Below are 18839 nucleotides of genomic sequence, written 5' to 3'. Positions count from 1 at the left end.
ACTCTCAAGAGTCATCTCCAACAACACAGTTCAACAGTGTCGATTCTTCGGCGCTCTTCTTTCTTTACAGTCCAACTCTCACATTCATACATGACTACTGGAAAAACCACAGCCTTGACTAGACGGACTTTTGTCGGCAAAGTAATGTCTCTGCTTTTTAACATGGTGTCTAGGTTGGTCATAGCTTTTCTTCCAAGAAGCAAGCGTCTTTTAATCATGGCTGCAGTCACCATCTGCAGGGATTTTGGAACTACCCCAGAATAAAGTCTGTCACTGTTTCCAATGTTTCCCCATCTATGTGCCATGAAGTGATGGGACCGGATGCCATGATCTGAGTTTTCTCAATGTTGAGTTTTACATCAACCCCCGGGCGTAGCGGGCTGTGCAGGTCGGAGGCGCAGCTGCAGACTGGGGACAGTCTAACCCCGGAAGCAGTCGCGGCGCCGGCAGCGCGGCGTCTCCGGTTGCCAGGGCGCCGCCCCGGATGTAGAGCGCGGCGGGCGGAGGGCCGGTCCGCGCCGGGTAAGCGGGCCGAGTCCTCCAGAGATCGTCGAGTGGGGCTGGAGGCGGGGCCGGGCCGCGGCGCGGGGCCGCCGTGCTCCGCGCTCCTGGGCGCCTCTCAGCGCTCTGCGCCCACAGGTGAGGCCCCGCCGCCGGCGCCGCTGCCTCTGGGACCGAGGGTGCGGCCGTGCTGGGTGGGCGAGTGCGCATGCGCGAGCGGTGGTGGGCGCTGATCTCCGCGGTTTAGATGCTGCTGGCCGGACTCGCTATCCCCGGGGGCAAGCCCGCGCTGACCACTGGGTCCTTTTCCTCCTCCGAGTTCCTACGACTCGTGCCTTTCGATCCTTGTAATTCCATTCCTCTTATCGGTTATTCCAGAGTTTTATGTGCCTAGGCTTTTTCATTCATTTGCAACCTGTATTGTTTCTGTTGGCATCTTGCAGGAAGCAGTGTACCTGTGGCCTGCGCTCTGGACGGGAAACAGGAGATGAATGTGCCCCCGCTCCGCTCGCCTCTCTCTGGGGGTCTGAACGTCGGCGTTTCCCCTCTTTCCTCTCCCTGTTTTCCCATCTTTAGATGGGGTGGGGTAGACATACCCCCTTAAAGTAGCCGAGGCATAGGGGGATTCATTCTGGAACTAAAAGTATCTTATGGTTGTAAGCCGTTTGGGGTTTGCAGAGCGGTTTTTCGGTCAGGGAATATTCAGAAGCGTACTGGGGGGCTGGTTTGTGGCGGTACAGAAAAGATTGGCCCTGCCCTGCACTCAGGGAGTTACGGGCGCCAGTAAACAGGTGCGAGGAGCAGTGGGAAGGAGGAGACCGACAGGGCGACACCACTGCGACGGGATGCCCTGCGCCCACGTGAAGTCAGCGTTTGTATCATTTTATTTCTAGGTGGCTTTTTTTTTTTTTTTCATTTTCAAAAAGACAAGCTAAAAAGGATGCACATGTCCTGGAATCCTGGCTGAGCTGGGACTTTATTGAAACTGATAGTGATAAGACTGACTGGGAGAGTGGGATGAGGGCAGGGCAGAGAGTGCGTCCATGGTCCGATCGCTGGAAGACTGAAATGACTCCCACGAATCTGGGTTCTGCCCGCAGCTTGTTGTTTCTCCTGAGAGGTTGTTCTGGCTTTTGTCTGAGAAGAGTCGTAACTCCAGGAGGCAGAGGCCTCTCGGCAGAGTTCTGTCCTCCTGGGCTTCCTGGGCACAGAGATTCCCCGAGATGTTCCACCGCTCAGTGGAAATCAGCTGAACTCCTTCCCGGCCTCCTACTTCTCGCCCGCATAAATCTGTAGAAGATGACCGTCTCCTGGTTGTCTCCCCTGCGAGACGGGTGGCCCCTGTAGGGCTAGGCTGCTTACCTGCCTCATTGCTTGGCGCTTGTTTGTGTGTGGCGGGAATTCGTGTCTTTTTTTTTTTTTTTTTTGGCTGTGCGGTGTCTTATTGCAGCATGTGGGATCTTCAGTCTTCATTGTGGCATTCGGGGCATCTTTAGTTGTGGCATATGCGATCTGGTTCTCTGACCAGAGATAGAACCTGGGTCCCCTGCATTGGGAACACGGAGTCTTAGCCACTGGCCCACCAGGGAAGTCCCTCACGTCTTCTTTTGTTAGGTCATCAAATCCTGACTGACAGCCTGCTGTTACCAGATGCTGTTCTGGGGGTTCAGCAGAGATAAGATGGAGCAGCATTCCTGCTCCCAAGGTGACACATGTATTGAAGACAGGTGGTCACCAAGGGACCAAATACGTGAACTAGACCAGGTCTTTTCAAACTTGAGCATGCGTAAGAATGCCCTGAGAACTTAAAACACAGATTCCTGCGGCCCACTCCCAGAGATCTGAATGTGTTACCCTACTGCGTGTGCGTAGGGTTGGGGTGGAGGATTTGTGTTTCTAACAAGCACCAGGTTGTGATGCCCATGCTGCTGGCTCACGGACAGTGCTTTGAGTCGGCACCGGATTAAACAGTGTACACCGCTGTCGCCACGGAGAAGTGACAACGCGGTAAATGGGAAGGACTGAGATGGGCTTGGGAAGGCTGCTGTGAGGAGTTGGCCTTTGGGAAAGGGCCAGATTTGGGGGACGAGAAAAAGGCTGGGGCCTGGAGAGGGCAGGCAGGCAGAAGGACACTGGGGGACAAGACCTGAGAGGCATGGGGGGCTGCTGCAGGCTCGTGAGCAGAGTGAGAAGGCTTGCTTTGTGTGTGTAGAAAGATCGGTCTGCTCTGGGTGGAGGACGGCTGCAGTGGGGTGACAGGGGGACCAAGGTAGCCCATCGTCGGGGCCTGCTGTGGGTGTCCTTGATTGTGGGGACGCTGGGGAGGTCTCTGAAGATGGAATCTTTTGGGTAGAGTGGGCATGATTTGCCGCTGGCCTGGACTGATGGTCACTTTCTCCCCAGGACTGCAGTTGAATTTTGTTGGGCTCTTAAAGCACTTTGAACACACTTTTTTTTTTTTTTTTTTTTTTGGCCATACCTCGTGGCCTGTGGGATCTTAGTTTCCTGACCAAGGATCCAACCATGCCTCCTGCACTGGCAGTGTGGAGTCTTAACCACTGGACTGCCGGGCAAGTCCCTGAATGCATCTCTTGCTTCCCCTGGATCAGGACTGTCCAGGAGCACCTGGTTCCAGGCAGGTCTATGTTGTCACCCGTCTGACGAAGAGTGGCTGTCAATGCCGAGTGAAAGTAGACAGATGAGAAACTAGACACCCAGGGATGTCCCTGGGGAAGCCAGTTCTCAAGCTTGAGCACATCCTGCCCACTTGCCCCAGGAGTGGGCCCCTTAAATAACCAGCAGCTCTGGATTCGGTGGTGGATTCTGGATTCGGGGTACCTCAGGTGGTGACAGCCCGCTCTGACTTCGAACTGTGATCAGCACAGTCTCTGCTTTTCCTGGTGAGGGGTTTATGGTGCTCAGTTTTGAAACTAGCCGACCTCGTGGTCTACGAGTCTGAGGCATCAGTTCATATGATCCAGTAGAGAGGTGATGTGTTAAGTTCATTACTCAATACCATTAATCCCGCTTGGTTTTTTTTTTTTTTTTTTTTCAATTTCAGGAGGAAGTCACAGGAAAACAATCTGACATCAGGTATTTATTTACTTTTCTAAGAAAAAGGATCTCTCAGGGTTGGAGAGGAGTCTGGCTTTTGTACTGTGGGGACTGGACTGATGGCTCCTTTGTTCTAAGACGGTTCCTGAGCCTGGCCCTGATTCCTGAGCCCACTGTGCCTGGCCCTGGCTGGGTGCTGGGGGACCCACCTGATGCCCTGCGGGAGGTTAATGATGCCTGACAAGGGGCTGCATGTAAACTGAGGGTTGACATCCCATGTGGAAGGGAGGCCGTGTGCGTTCCCTCTTACTCTCCAAGCCCCACTCTCCCGGCTATAAGTGGGGACAGTCCCTGCCTCCGGGCATCAGGTGAGCTGTAATGGTGTACCCAGTAGACAAGGATCTGCGCAGACTGCCCAGCCCGGACCTGGCACATCCTGCTGCTTCGTGAGTGGTGGCTGTTGTTTCAGTGATGACAGAGACATGTCGTCACTTCCTGCGCGAGGCGGGCTGGTCTCCAGAGCCCAGCGGCGGGAGCGGGCGGGGCCGAATCAGGGGCAGCTTCACGGGGAAGCTCTTTCCGCCTGACGCACTCGATTCAAGCCTAGTTGACTGTTCGGAGAACCCGCCGTGTGCCAGGGCCACGCCCGCCTGACCTTGCGGTAATCCCCGCAGTGCCGCCGAGTGGCTGTCTCTTTCTTTTTCCGTTTGTTTCACTGGGGAGGCTGAGGCCCGGAGGACTTGCCAGGATCTGTGGCTTAGATGATTCCTTGCAGGAGTGAACCGGGTCTCTGAGCCTCGGGTGTGGAGGGCCCCTCCTCGCTCTTCTCGAGGTGCCTTTTGCATCAACTCTCAGTGGTGGATTCCACGTCAATGTGGTGTGTTTCTGAAAAGGGGTTCTTTTAAAGCAGAGGTGGCCTTACTTCTTTCTCTCCTTTCTTAACCATAAATGACTATCTTTCTGCTCAGCACCTTACACCATGCTGTTTCCAAAATTCGTGTATGTGCAGCTCCTCATGTGTGTGAATGTCTTCTTTTCCCCCTAGTGTTTAGGATGGTGGTGCCTCATGTTGGTTTCCTAGGGCTGCAGTGTCCAAGTGCCACAAACTAGGCGGCTCCGTGAGGCAGGAGCCTGGAATCGGGGGGTTGGTGGAGGTGCGCTCTCTTGAAAGATTCCAGGGGAGGGGGTCTTCGAGGCATCCAGTTTCTGCGAGCCCCAGGCATCGTGGAGGCATAACTCTATAATCTCTGCCTCCATCTTCCCACGGCCGTGTTCCCTCTATATCTCTATGTCCCCTTGTCTTCACGGGGTGTTCTCTGCCCTGTGTGTTTCTGTGTCCAGCTTTCCATCTCGTAAGAGTATCTGTCATTGGATTAAGGCTGACCTGAATGACCTCATGTTTTTTTGAGAACACTTATTTATTTGGCTGGAAATGAAGCCCTTGTCAGTCACATGATTTGCAGTTATTTTCTCCCAGCCTGTAGGTTGTCTTTTCATTTTGTTTATGATTTCCTCTGCTGTACGAAAGTTTATAACTTGATTAGGTCCCATTTGTTTATTCTTGCATTTATTTCGATTTCCTTGGGAGACCGACCTAAGGAAACATCGGTACCGTTCACGTCAGAATGTTCTGCCTGTGTTCTCTTCTAGGGGTTTCATGGAGTCGTGTCTTGCATTTAAGTCTTTACGGCATTTTGAGTTTATTTTTGTGGATGGTGTGAGAGTGTGTTCTAACTCTGTTGGTTTACGCATAACTGGCCAGCTTTCCCAGCACTACTTGCTGAAGAGACTGTCTTTTCACCGTCGTACATTCTTGCCTCCTTTGTCAAACATTAATTGACTGTAGGTTGTGTGTGTTTATTTCCGGGCTCTCAGTTCTATTCCATTGATCCACATATCCGTTTTTGTGCCAATCGTTTGTGTATTCATTTTATTTTAGGTAAGAACCCGAGGCAAGAGTCAGGGAGACTGAAGAGAAATCGGACATTCCTGTTGGCTCCATAAATACCTATGGTAGGTCAGGTGTGAGATGCTTCCCTTGGTGACCGCCTGTCGACGCGGCCAGTGGAAGGGGCAGGGGGCTGGGAGGAAACCGCCCCTCCTAGGAGGCTCCACTTCCTGCTGTAAAGTGAGGATGGGGCTTCCCTGTAGCTCAGACGGTAAAGAACCTGCCTGCAATGCAGGAGACCTGGGTTCGATCCCTGGGTGGGGAAGATCCCCTGGAGAAGGGAATGGCAACCCACTCCAGTATTCTTGCCTGGAGAGTCCCCATGGACAGAGGAACCTGGCAGGCTATGGTCCATGGGGTCGCAAAGAGTCGGACACGACGGAGCAACTAACAGTACAGTGCGGTACTCAAGTGAGGGTGGGAATGTTTGCTCCATCCGGCTTCCTGGGTTTGGAGTCGTGTCATCTTCTGCCTATTTTGTGACTGGAACACAGTGTGGCTCTAAAGCACTGCCCGTTTTATGCTTCTGCTCTTACTTCCGGGGCCTCTCCAGGTGGATGTCCATGACGGGGGTGAGGTCACCCAGGAAGGCTGATGTCTGCAGTGCAGGGCATGGGGTGTGGTGTGGACCTTGCCTGGCCATGGGGTTGGTTCTCACCCAAATCCTGTGTCTGCAGTCGGACTCTAGGGGGCAGAGTCGGACCAGGATCCCTCAAGGAGGCAGGGCTGTTCAGGGTGAAGTCAGATTACAGGCTGGCCTCAGAGATACTGCAGATTCCGGCCCAGACCACCCCAGTGAAGGGAATATTGCAAGAAAGCAAGTCACACGACTGTTGTGGTTTCCCCAGGGTCTCCAAGTTAACTTTATACCATGCTGCAGACTGTGCCGGGCGTTAGCTGCTGTCTAAAACGGCGTACATGGCCGGAATTAAGCAGTGCTCCTGCTGCTGCTGCTTGGCAGCTTCAGTCGTGTCTGACTCTTTGCAGCCGTGTGGACTGCAGCCTGCCAGACTCCTCTGTCCATGGGATTCTCTAGGCAAAAATGCTGGAGCGGGTTGCCATGTCCTCCTCCAGGGGATCTTCCCAACCCAGGGATTGAACCCAGGTGTCCTGCATTTCAGGCAGATTCTTTACTGCTGAGGCACCAGGGAAGCCCTAATTTAAAAATACTTTATTGCTAAAAGGCTTCCCTGGTAACTCAGCTGATAAAGAATCCACCTGCAATGCGGGGAGACCCTGGTTCGATTCCTGGGCCTTTTGACAAGGGACAGGCTACCCACTCCAGTATTCTTGGGCTTCTCTAGTGGCTCAGCTGGTAAAGCATCTGCCTGCAATGCAGGAGACCTGGGTTCCATCCCTGGGTTGGGAAGATCTCCTGAAGAAAGGAACAGCTACCCACTCCAGTATTCTGGCCTGGAGAATTCTGTGGACTATATAGTCCACGGGGTCGCAAAGAGTCAGACATGACTGAGTGACTTTCACTTTATTGCTAAAAATTTTTAACCAAGACCTGAGCCTTCAGGGAGTCATGCTAGTAACACCAAAGATCACAGATCACTGTAGCAAACAGATAATAACGAGACACTTCCTTGGCAGTTGAGAGTTAAGACTCTGCACTTCCTGTGCAGGGGCCATAGGTTCAATACCCGGTCAGGGAACTAAGATGCCACATGCTTCACGGCACGATCAAAATAAATCAGTAAAAGGTAATAATGAAGACATTTGAAATATGATAAGAATACTGTGACGCAGAGACAGAAAGTGAGCAGACACTGTTGGGAAAAGGTGCCCGTAGACTTGCCCCACGCAAGCTTGCCGCACACCTTCGGTCCCCCAGTTGGCCTCGACCCTGCAAGGGGGCCAGGCGGGTGGGGTTTGCTCAGGTGCGGACTCAGCTGCCGGCAGGTGGGGGACTCCCAGAGCTTCTGGTGTCACCTCGAGGCAGTGGCTGCGCAGACCGTGACTGATAGGTTAGTATCCTCACGTGGCAGTTAAGTGACACTTAGCGTTTGCAGAGAGCGGTTCCGTTTACCCCTCACTTTGACCTTATGGGCCCTGGCCTCGTCCTGAGGAAGCTGCATTCACAGAGGGAAGGGGTGATGGGCTGTGGAAGCAGCAGCGAAGTTAGAGTAGGGTCACGCTGAGCTTCACTGAAGCCACCATCATGCCGTTTGGTCCTTTCTCACACCGGCTCTTAAGAGCCATGGCTTCCTCATCCGTAAACAGGGATGACGACCATGATTCCCTACGTGCCAGGCGCCCTAATCAGTGCTTTACACGTGTTCACTCGTTTGCTTCTTACTTTCACCTACAATGCAGGTCAGTACTATCGTCACCCCCATTTCGCAGATGAGGAAGCAAGTTCAGAGAGGTCAAGTAACTTGCCCAGCATCACACAGCAAGTGAGCGGCGGAGCTGGGCCTCGAGCTCCACAGGGTGAGCTTGCCTGCAGCCCCGCCTTGCTGGGCACCCCGAGGAGGGTGTGGGCGGCCCTGGGTAGAAGCACCCCGAGCCCCACCTGGGGGGGTTTGCTCTCAGAGACTGCCTTCTTTTTTCCTCTCCCAGGCAGCGCATACCTGAATCCCCACCTCCACATCCCATGCTTTTTTCTGCCTGGTGATGTTGCTACAAGCGTGAAGCCATGACAAGGGGGATGTGCCTCTGTCATAAAAGGCCCTCAACATTCATAGGACCCCAGGGCTTCGAGCCTGGACTGGGAGAGCCCTTCCCCTCCTATCCCCAGGAGGCAGCCTTGGTCTGATGGGAGCTGGGGGGAGCCTGGAACCCTGGGCTGCTTGAGCGGCTCGAAAACCACAAATTCAGAGGCAGACTAGGGGCAGAAAGGTCCCGTAACTTGCTCAGAGCCCCACGGTGGCACCGCCAGGCCTGGGACCACGGTCGCTCGTTCTCCCTGATGTGATCATCTGCCGCGTGCCAGGCACATGCCAGGCCCTGGGCACCCAGCGGGGACGGAAATGAGGCAACTCCTGCCTCCCCGAGTAGGGACAGAACTGCAGGTGCCGAGGGGCCAGGCAGCTGGCCTGGAGAGTCAGAGAGGCTCTGCGGGAAGTGACACTCTACTCCTGCCTGCAGACGAGTGGGCAGTAGCTTAACTGGGCAGAAGGGAGGCCAGGGTGCTGCGGGCAGAGCACGTGCCCAGGCCCCGAAGTAGACGGGAGCCCGGTGTGGCCAGAACAGTGGGTGAGCGAGACGGTGGCGCGGGAGGCACCCGGCAAAGTGGGAGAGGAACAGGGCGCTGCCTGTGTTAGGTGCAGTGGGAGTCACGCTGGTTAAACAGGAGCAGTGTGGTCGATCACCCAGCGCGAAGGAGTGCACCGGTGCAGGGCAGGCAGGCAGCAGGGAAAGTATGGGGGGTCCCCGGATTAGAGCAGGTACTCCCATCTCTGCCCATCAGAGTCAGCTCCAGGGTGCGCTGCCCAGGATACCCTCCCACCCGCCGACCAGGCTCCCAGGGCCCAGGCAGTCCCCTCGTGGCGCCTGTCACAGCTGCGGTCAGCGTGCGTAGCCTCTCTCCCATTTGAGCAGACTCTCAGGCTCAGCAGGCCGGTGTTTGGGACTGGGGGTTGTTGTGGGGGGTGGGCGGCGTCAAGCAGCATCGCTGGTCTCTGCTCAGGCGCTGTCAGCCCCCCCTGAACCCCGTCGGTCCTGGCGCGCGAGATGCCTTCGGATGTGGCGGGTCCCCCGGGGTGTGGGGCCAGTACGTCGCCCGGCTGAGAGCCTCTGGGGGGAGCCGGAGCGCGGGGCGGGGCGGGGCGGGGGACCCCCTCGGCGAGCGGGGGCGAGGCGCTCATGAGGCACTGTCTTCCAGGGCTATGGCCGGAAAAGTGAAGTGGGTCACCGACATCGAGAAGTCGGTGCTGATCAACAACTTTGAGAAGAGAGGGTGGGTCCAAGTCTCAGAGAGCGAGGACTGGAATTTCTACTGGTGAGTACGGAGGCCGGGGTCTGCCGTGCGAGCCCGTTCACGAGTGTCATGGCGGCGCGTCCCGGCACAGAGTGCTCCGCGAAGGCCGGCCGCGCCGGACGCTGCCTCCGCCGCGTGCTGCCGCCGCCGGGCGCTGCTCCCGCCGCCGCGTGCTGCCTCCGCGGCGCGCCCCCGTCCCGCGCCCTCTGCGGCAGAGCGGGCGGCCCTGGGGCAGGACGTGCCCCGGTGATGCGCTTGTCCCGAGGCCCGGGGGCGTCTCAGCCGGCGAGTGTGGTGGCACGGTGTGCATCTGGGTGAGAAACCGGAGCCACCGCCCCGGGGCCGCTGCTGCTCACAGTGGAGCCCTGTCGCCTGGACCTTGGGGTTCTCTCAGGGAAGTTACCATCCTGTGGGGTGGCGGGGGGGGTGGGGGTGGGGAGGACTATGGGGAGCACTGTGGGGTGGCGTGGGCGGTGGGGAGGACTGTGGGGTGATGTGGGGGGTGGGGAGCACTGTGGGGTGGCGTGGGCGGTGGGGAGGACTGTGGGGAGGATTGTGGGGGTGGTGGGGGGAGGACTGCGGGGAGGACTGTGGGGAGGACTGTGGGGGTGGTGGGGGGGTGGGGAGGACTGCGGGGAGAGCTCTGGCATGGCGTAGGGGATGGGGAGGACTGTGGGGTGGCATGGGGGGTGGGAAGGATGCAGGGAGGACTGTGGTGTGGCGTGGGGGATGTCGAGGACTGTAGGGTGGTGTGGGGAGGTGGGGAGGACTGCGGGAAGGACTGTGGGGTGGCATGGGGGATGGGGAGGACTGTGAGGAGGACTGCGGGGAGGACTGTGGGGTGATATGGGGGGTGGGGAGGACTGAGGGGTGATGTGGGGGATGGGGACAACTGTGGGGTGGCGTGGGCGGTGGGGAGGATTGTGGGGAGGACTGTGGGGTGGTGTAGGGGGTGGGGAGGACTGCGGGGAGGACTGTGGGGTGGCATGGGGGATGGGGAGGACTGTGGGGTGACGTGGGCGGTGGGGAGGACTGTGGGGAGAGCTCTGGCATGGCGTGGGGGGTGGTGAGGACTGTGGCATGGCATGGGGGGTGGGAAGGATGCAGGGAGGACTGTGGTATGGCGTGGGGGATGTCGAGGACTGCGAGGTGGTGTGGGGGGTGGGGAGGACTGTGGGAGGGCTCCCTGCTGCCTTTCACTCCGTCATTAGGCCAGCAGGGTGCTGGCCGGACTGTTTGAGAAACCCCAGAAAGGCCAGTTAGGCTAGAAAGGTGGCGTTTCGGCACCGAGTCCCGGATGGTGCCCGGCCCAGCTGGGAGCCCTGGAGTCTTCCTGGACTCCTCTCCCCACCTCACCTCCTCCCGCTTCCTCAGGGTGAGCTCCCCTGTCCTGCTCGGTCCAGGCCTGGGCTGCTCCCTCCCTCGGGACAGCCTCCACACCCTTGGCAGGTTACTCACCAGAAGGCTTCCCCGACCCTCAGCTGCTCCTGGGTGCACAGGGTGGGAGTGACGCTTTGGGGGCCGGGGGTTCGATGGGGAGCACGTCAGGGTCTGCAGGGGCCCTTCCACCCTGACTCTCCCCTGCCACCACCCAAGGCTCGCTCTCCCTGCCGCTGCCCTGAGAGCTGGTCCTCGGCCTCTCTCCAGCCCCGTCCCTTCTCTGCCCCCCTCCAGTGCAGCAGCCTGCACGTTTTCCCCACTGACCCGCCGAGAACACTCTTTCCTTTGCACTTCTCTACTCGCCAGTGCTTTCTGCCCCTCCTCAGCCCACCCTCCAGAGACGGCGCACCCGGGGGTTAGACGTCCAGACCCTGGAGCCCGAGCCACGCATGGCTTCAGCCCGGCGCCTTCACCCCACTGTGGGCGGAGGCCTTGACCTGCCTTCCCAGGTTCGGTTGTTCGAGGTTTCAGGGAGCAGGGAACGTGAGGTGGTGCCGGCGTGGGGCGGGAGCCCCACCGGCACGTGCTGACTCCCCTCTCGTGCCAGCACATGTGCCCTGGAAGCCAGCTCTGCCCCGCGGGCCCTCCCGGGCTGCCCTATTAAGGTGGCAGCAAACACCGAGTCTGTGATTTCCCTGCCTGTCCCCTCTGTCGGTGTCCCCGCCAATCCCTGAAAAGTGAGGACCCGGCCTGGCTTCTCTCAGCCTCCCTGGAGCCTGGCCGGCCCCGGGCACAGCGGGCGACCCCCAGCGCCCAGCTCTGGCGGTGGACGGGGGGATGACCTGAGCTGTGCTCCTGACAACACTGAAGTCAGCTGCTCTTTAAAGCTGATTTCCCCTGCAGGGGCGGGGCCAGCAGGCAGGGAGGGCGTTTGTGAAGTGGGTCGGCATCTGCATGTGGTTCACCTCTCCGAGGTAAAGTGATGTCATTTATCCCGAACCCTGTTTCACAGGAGCTCTGCAAGGAAAGCCGAGCACAACAGCGTTTAGGGCGGGCAGCGTTTAGCGCGGACAGCATTTAGTCTTGTGTCCGCTGCCTGGTGCCATGGACCCAGCGGAGCTCAATGTGTTCTCCCAGCTTCTCCCGCCGGGGTGGGGGGTGAGGCGGAGTTCAGTGCTGCCTTCTTCACGCCGAGAAGGGTTTGGGGAGAAGGGTTTGGGATCGCTTTTATTTTTAAAAAACTTTTTACTTTATATCGGAATGTAGCCCGCTAGCAATGCTGGGATGGTTTCAGATGAACAGCGAAGGGCCTCAGCCATACATATACATGTATCCGTTCTCCCCCAGACTCCCATCCAGACTGAGGATGACATAGGGAGCTCTCCTGAACCAAAGAGTGAGAGGAGGAAAGGGCTAACCAGTTTGGCAGGAGTTGGATATTTGGAGATCTTGAGAGCTCCCGCTTTAAGCACTAAATGTCCTGGTCAGCTCGTAAAAATTGGTTAGGGAAAATTACTGAAAACAGCTAAATATTAACTGGTTGGTAACAGTAACCAAGCAGATTAAGGTGCAGCCATTAAAATAATTGCGATGGTCGTAAAGCAGTTTGGGAAACTGAAAAACAATAAATGTGAAGGAAAACATATTGTGAAATTGTATTTGTATCCTGACAACAACTGTGCAAAAACAGCTTACGCGTGGGCAGGAAGTAGACGGAGTGTGAAACAGGTAAACAGTGACTGGGCTGGAGGGAGTATTTGGGTTATCCATTGCCAGAGTGACAGCAAGTAGCGAGCACCACAAAACCTAGGGGCCTGGGGACGTCCCTGGAGGTCCAGTGGCTGAGACTCCACACTCCCAATGCAAGGGGCCCAGGTTCAATCCCTGGTCAGGGAACTAGATCCTACATGCCTCAACTGACTATCCCAAATGTCGCAACGAATGTTGGAAGATCACGCATGTCACAACTAAGACCCAACGTGGCCAAATATTAAAAAACAAAACTTAGGGGTTGAAACAACCACTTTTTGTTGCACATGAGTTTGTCGGTTTGGTGGAGTGGTTCTCTTGGTCTGGCCTGCTTCACTGAGCCTGCCTGGGCTCACTCAGCATCCGCTGTCACCTGGCGGGTCATCTGGGACCTGGCTGGTCTAGAATGCCCTTAGCCAGGACACTGGGGCTCCTCTCCACAAAAATCTTACATCCCTCCAGCCAGCTAGTCTGGGCTTGTGGGGTGTCAGGGGCTCAAGAGAGAGGTGGCAGCTCTCAAGGCCGTTAAGGGCTAGTCACAGAAATGGCACCCCATCACTTCTGCTGTTCTTTTTGGCCAAAGAACTGCATTGAAGTGAAGTGAAACTTGCTCAGTCGTGTCCTACTCTTGGCAATTCCGTCAACTGTACAGTCCATGGAATTCTCCAGGCCAGAATACTGGAGTGGGTAGCCGTTCCCTTCTCCAGGGGCTCTTCCCAACCCAGGGGTCGAACCCAGGTCTCCCACATTGCAAACAGATTCTCTACCAGCTGAGCCACAAGGGAAGCCCAAGAATACTGGAGTGGGTAGCCTGTCCCTTCTCCAGTGGATCTTCCCAACCCAGGAATCGAACCAGGGTCTCCTGCATTGCCGGTGGATTCTTTACCAACTGAGCTATCAGGGAAGCCCAAAGAACTGCATTGGGTCGGCCCAAATTCAAGGGGAAAGTTATTTTACCTCCTGAAGGGACTTGCTACAAAGTGACATAGAATATGGAACAAGAAGGGGGGAGTAAGGGACTCTTAACAGTCAGGCTACACAGTCGGTGAATGCTTCCTTTGCTCCTTGCAGAAGTGTCTGTCACTGGGCCTCAGGAAGACTTGTACAAGGTGTTGCAGGAAGGGGGATCCCTTCCAGGGCCCGAAACTGGGCTCTTGTGTAACTCTAAGAAAGGAATTGTCCGAGGAGACACATGTGCTGACAAAGCAAGAGATTTTATTGGGAAAGGGCACCCGGGTGGAGAGCAGGAGGATAAGGGAACCCAGGAGAACTGCCCTCTTCTGGAAAACAAGGACATTGCTCTTGGATAAAGGTAGAAAAGAACTGAACACTGGTCTTTTAAACTTTAATTCCTCTGCGGTTAAGGAGTTGCATTATGATTCCAATAAAAAGCTGTTTTTCTTTTGACTCACTGTTACCCATTTTTGTTACTAATTAGAAGAAGAAAAAAAGAGAAAAAAGGAAGAGGCTTAATTTAGAGAAGATGGAAACTGAAACGTACCCACTTTTCTTACCCTACCTTTCTTATGCAGGGGGGCCTGCAGCGCCCTAGTGGGGTCCTAGCCGTCCCGAAGACTGAACAATAGGGGGGATTACCTTCGGGTCCCTGTTCATGGCACCACTTGCTGGGGTCCAGCCTCGGCAGGATCCAAGGGGTACCCTCAGGATGAACGGCGTCGGCGAGAGATAGAAGACACATGAGACTAGCCTTGATAGGGCCAAGTCTGCGAGGGAGAGAGAGAGAGAGAGAGAGAGAGTGACCAGAGAGAGAGAGAGAGAGAGTGACCAGACGGGGGTGCAGCAGGGTCTGGAAGAGTCTGGCTATGCTTTATTTTTTACCATGGCTTTTATACCCTAAATTAGTACATTTCTAAGGGGAAGATAGTTTAACATTACGTCAGCTTGTCCTTCACAAAACCAGGGTGTTTTCTGCATACTTCTTTGTTTATGAGGGTCTTGTACATTATCTTCCGGCCTTGGGGCCTATTAACATTTTATGCAAGTCAGGTGAATTAAATCTATTTTCTGTTTCTATGGTGACCTTAACTGAAAGGTAACAGTGTCATAGGGAAATAGTACAGAGTAGAATTATATTCTTGTTAATACAAAAATTAATCCTTCTGCAAAAGTTGTCAGTTGCATTTATCTAAGAAGTTTACCCCAGACTGACTCTGCGACTTTGGTGAGGCAGCTTCTGCCTAGCACTCCTGACTGACAACAACCATCTCATTGTTACCACACTAGGGCTAAGTTCTTATTTCTCTAGATCTTTAACTATATTAACAATGGTTTTTATAACACAACCTTAGCACATTAAAGGCAAAAATACAGCAAGCATAACACAGCAAGCAAAACACAGCAAGCAAATCACAACCCAATAACCACCTATAGAGTAATTTTTCTTATGTTTTCTAATAGGATTCCATTACCCCTTAAAAGGGCTGTATATCTATTAGAGCTTTTATATAATCAGGTTCTTTATGCTATTTTATGATTAGGATATTATAAGCAATCATGCATATTAGTACCAAGCGCATAAATGCATTCGGCTAACAAACTACCAGCAAAGGAGTTTAAATTAAAACACTCCTTTCACCCTGAATAATCTCATAAAATACCACCACCTGGGAAACTTATTGATTAAAGTTCTAAATTGATTCTTATTTGGGAAGAGATCGGGAAAGGCCTTCCTGCCTATGTCAGAGAAATTAGGGAGTAGTCCATTGAGGCAGGCATCAGAAAGACAGATATCATCTTTAAGGTGAGCGCCGGGGGCAGCTTTTCGAAATTCCTGAAAACCTGATCTGCCTTGCCTGCCAGGCTTTCTCCTCGTGACCTTGTCATGGGTGGGATCTCATGAGCTGACCTTTTCGAAACCCCTGAAAACCTGATCCGCCTTGCCCTTCAGGTTTTCTCCCTTATGGCCTTGTTAGGGGTAGGGTCTCGTGTGCCGGCTGCCAGCAACAAGGTGAGCTCAGAATAGCTTGTCTTATGGGAAAGCAAAGACGTGGTTGAGGACTACTAGATTCATGTTAGTAAGACTCAGAAGGCAACTTAGAGAGTTCCTTCTGCCCAAAATAAGGAGAACTAGAGCTTCAGTAAGAATAACTGAAACAGATTGAAATTCATGATGCATGTTTGAATCTGTGAGTTCATAAACATGCCCCCCAAAAGAACTGAAACCAAACACCATGCCTGCTGCTCAGTCATATCTGACTCTGCAACGCTATGGACTGTAGCCCGCCAGGCTCCTCTGTCCATGGGATTCTGCATGCAAGAATACTGGAGTGGGTTGCCATTTCCTTCTCCTGGGGATCTTCCCATCCCAGGGATCAAACCTGTGTCTCTCACATTTCCTGCAGTGACAGGCAGATTCCTTACCACCCACATAATTTGTGACACATTTGAAATGGCCACAGTGGGGAGCTCCCTGGTGGCCTAGTGGTTAGGGCTCGGTGTTTTTCACTCCCGTGGCCCAGGTTCAGTCCTTGGCCAGGGAACTGAGATCTCACAAGATGTGCTGTGTAGCCTCTCCCCCTCTACAAATAGCCGTGTTTTTGATACTACCTCCCTCTGGAGGTGGGGAAGGGTCTTGTCCCCTTCTCCTGAGCTTGGGTGGGTTCTGTGACTACTTTGACCAGTGGGACACGGTCAGTGTGTTCTGTGTCGGGGCCCAGACCTTAAGAAACCAGCAGCTTCTACTTCCTGTGTGGGAAGCCCCAGCCGGAGCCACGAGCTGCCACATCCTGCCTGTCCCAGGACTGTCGGGCAGGAGAACCCCCCACACGCAAGATGCCAGCTGTGAACGAAGCCTGCTCGGACCCCCAGACCAGCTGGCTGAATCCCCCCGAGTGACCTCAGTGCCACGTGGGGCCGAGCGCTCAGCCGCGCCCTGCCCAGATTCTTGACCCCGTAGAACCTGGAGATAGCATGCCATGGTGGTTATCTTAGGTAGCGAACGTTGGGTCGTTTGTTCTGCAGTGATAGGGGCCCAGAACACAGCTCATCACACGTCCTTGTGGAGGGGGCGGGTGAGGGAGCCAGCTCACCACTTGGAAAACTGATGCAGGAAAAAAAGTCAGTCAGTCTTCCCTGGAGAAACCCTTCACGGGCTGTCTGAATTGTCCATGAAGGAAAGTTTGTCCATGAAGGAAAGTTTGTCCTCACAGAAACATTCCTGCTGGTAAATGAAGGGGAAATGACAAAGGAGAATTTTCACCATTTTGTAACCCCTCACGAGACAAGGATCTAGGTCTGTGCAGGACGGAAGCCTCTGACCACAGGGTGACCGGGCACTTGCGTGTGGCTGATGCAGACAAAGACGTGTGTGCCCGAGTGTGGTGTACGCTCCCGGTTCTAGCACAGAGAGTTGAATGTGAAATTCCTCACCACTAATTTCTATGTTGATTATATGTTGAAATGATAAGATGTTGGACTGTTGTTTGTTGTTCAGTCACTGAGTTGTGTCCGACTCTTTGCAACCCCACAGACTGCAGCACGCCAGGCTTCCCTGTTCTTCACAGTCTCCCAGAGTTTGCCCCAGCTCGTGTCCATTGAGTCGGTGATGCCATCCAACCATGTCACCGTCTATCGTCCCCTTCTCCTCCTGCCCTCAGACTTTCTCAGCTTCAGAGTCTTTTCCAATGAGTCAGATTAAAATTATTCTTGCCCCTTAACTTTTGCTTTAATGTGCCCACTAGAAAATTCACCGTGTGACTCAGCTGTGTGGGTCACATTATTTCTCCTGGGTGGAGCTGCGGATTAGTCACCGACATCCTGAGGGGAAAGGCTCCAGGCTGGATGTGCCGGCCAGTGGGAGCACGCACTGCCCAGGACACAGCTCTGTCTCCCATCCGCCTGCGGCTCATCGGTCCTCTCGGCTGGACCCCCAGTTCATAGGACGTGCAGGGCCCCGGGGAGCATGGTAAACAAGGACGCTGGGAGAGCCCCTGCAGAGCAGACACCCAGTGTCTTCAGCAAATAAATTGCCTAGAAAAAAATTAAGGAAGGTGGGGGGGAGAATGTATAGATTTATAGACATGTGAGAGAGAGCAACTAATGAGAAGGCCTGGCTTCTTATTTGCAAAAGCTGTGAAAAGTATTTATCAGACTGTTGGGGAGATTCGAACCCTGAGTAACATTTGATGGTATTCAGGAATTACTGCTGCTTTTTTTTTTTCTCATTGTGGTTACAGTGTAAAATAGGATATCATATAACATAAAGAGGAGTTCTTGGGGGCCCAGTGACTAAGACTCCACATTCCCAATGCAGGGGGGATCCCTGGCCAGTTTTAGGTTCGAAGGATTCATTAACAAAAGAAAGACTCGTTATACACAAACAATTTCAACATTTAATAGAAAATTACTTGACTTAATTTCAATATACAATCATTAAAAAAGAAAAATAGAAGCAAGAGGAAAGTAACAGCACGCACATCACCAAATTGGGCCAACCAACATCCAGACTTGACCAGCACTGGCACATCCCTCTGTATCTGGAGTGTCAGTTGGGAAAAGGTCCCAGATGGCGTGCCCACCCCATGGGTGAGACTTCACCCATGAGATTGCAGTTTTGGAGGCTGATATTATCAACGGTTTGTGTAAACTGCAGAAATGCAGCTCTGGTTTTACTTTAACTTTCACCATCCTGTTTCTCTCACCTTGTGAGACAGGAGTCTCCTGACCCCAGAGGGCTGGCCAGGCCTCCAGGGGCTCAAGAGAAGATCCAAGGTCCACTCCCTCTCTTATCCAAAGTACCGCTTGACTTGCTGGTAGCAGTTGATGTGCTTGCAGGCAGGCGTGTAGTTCAGGCAAGTGAGGAGTCATTCAGAGGCCTGCTCTCCGGCTTCTGAAGCCTGAACAAGACTAATTCCATTTTGACTTCCCTGACAACCGCTAGGGAAGTCCCTGGGGCTTTGGTTTTAAGGGGTCCCTGTCCTTCCTGGCTTGGGGTGCAGATATTGAGTCAATGAATTTCTTGACTTCATAGTCAGAAAGGGTCTGCCTTTCATTAGTATGATATCAGTAATTAATGTTATCATTAACTGAGAAACATTTATTGAGCATCTACTCTGTGCCAGAGAGTGCAACAAGTCAGGGCACAGAATCAGAACAGCCCCCACCCTAGACGGTTCAGATACAGTCACAGACACTCATTCTGCTGCCAGAGGCTGGATCCCTCCGGGCTCAGGTGCAGGGTGGGGACAGGTGAGCTCTGACGAACATGCTTCCTGGTCGAGGGTTCCTGGGCCTTAATGAGTCTTCCTTCCACGTGGACACACC

The 18839-nt window shown here is 54.2% G+C and overlaps 1 protein-coding gene across 4 annotated transcripts in view; it reads left to right on the top strand.

Moving 5' to 3' along the window:
• Window positions 1-489: 489 nt before the first annotated feature.
• Window positions 490-18839, top strand: part of TTLL1 (TTL family tubulin polyglutamylase complex subunit L1) — a 37825-nt gene continuing 19475 nt past the window's right edge. For 2 of the 4 annotated variants that reach the window (XM_065924134.1, XM_065924104.1), the window contains exons 1-3: window positions 490-639; window positions 5495-5568; window positions 9333-9449. In XM_065924134.1, coding sequence (XP_065780206.1) covers window positions 9337-9449 — 113 coding nt within the window. In that variant the 5' untranslated portion in view covers window positions 490-639; window positions 5495-5568; window positions 9333-9336. Of the gene's footprint in view, window positions 640-3562; window positions 3595-5267; window positions 5398-5494; window positions 5569-9332; window positions 9450-18839 lie in introns of those variants that run through there. The other 2 variants (XM_065924114.1, XM_065924124.1) reach the window with 2 other exon arrangements.

Source organism: Muntiacus reevesi, chromosome 1 (genome assembly GCF_963930625.1).
Source record: "Muntiacus reevesi chromosome 1, mMunRee1.1, whole genome shotgun sequence".
NCBI lineage: Eukaryota > Metazoa > Chordata > Mammalia > Artiodactyla > Cervidae > Muntiacus > Muntiacus reevesi.
Note: the sequence above shows the minus strand (reverse complement) of the source record. Positions and strands in the feature narration are given on the sequence as shown.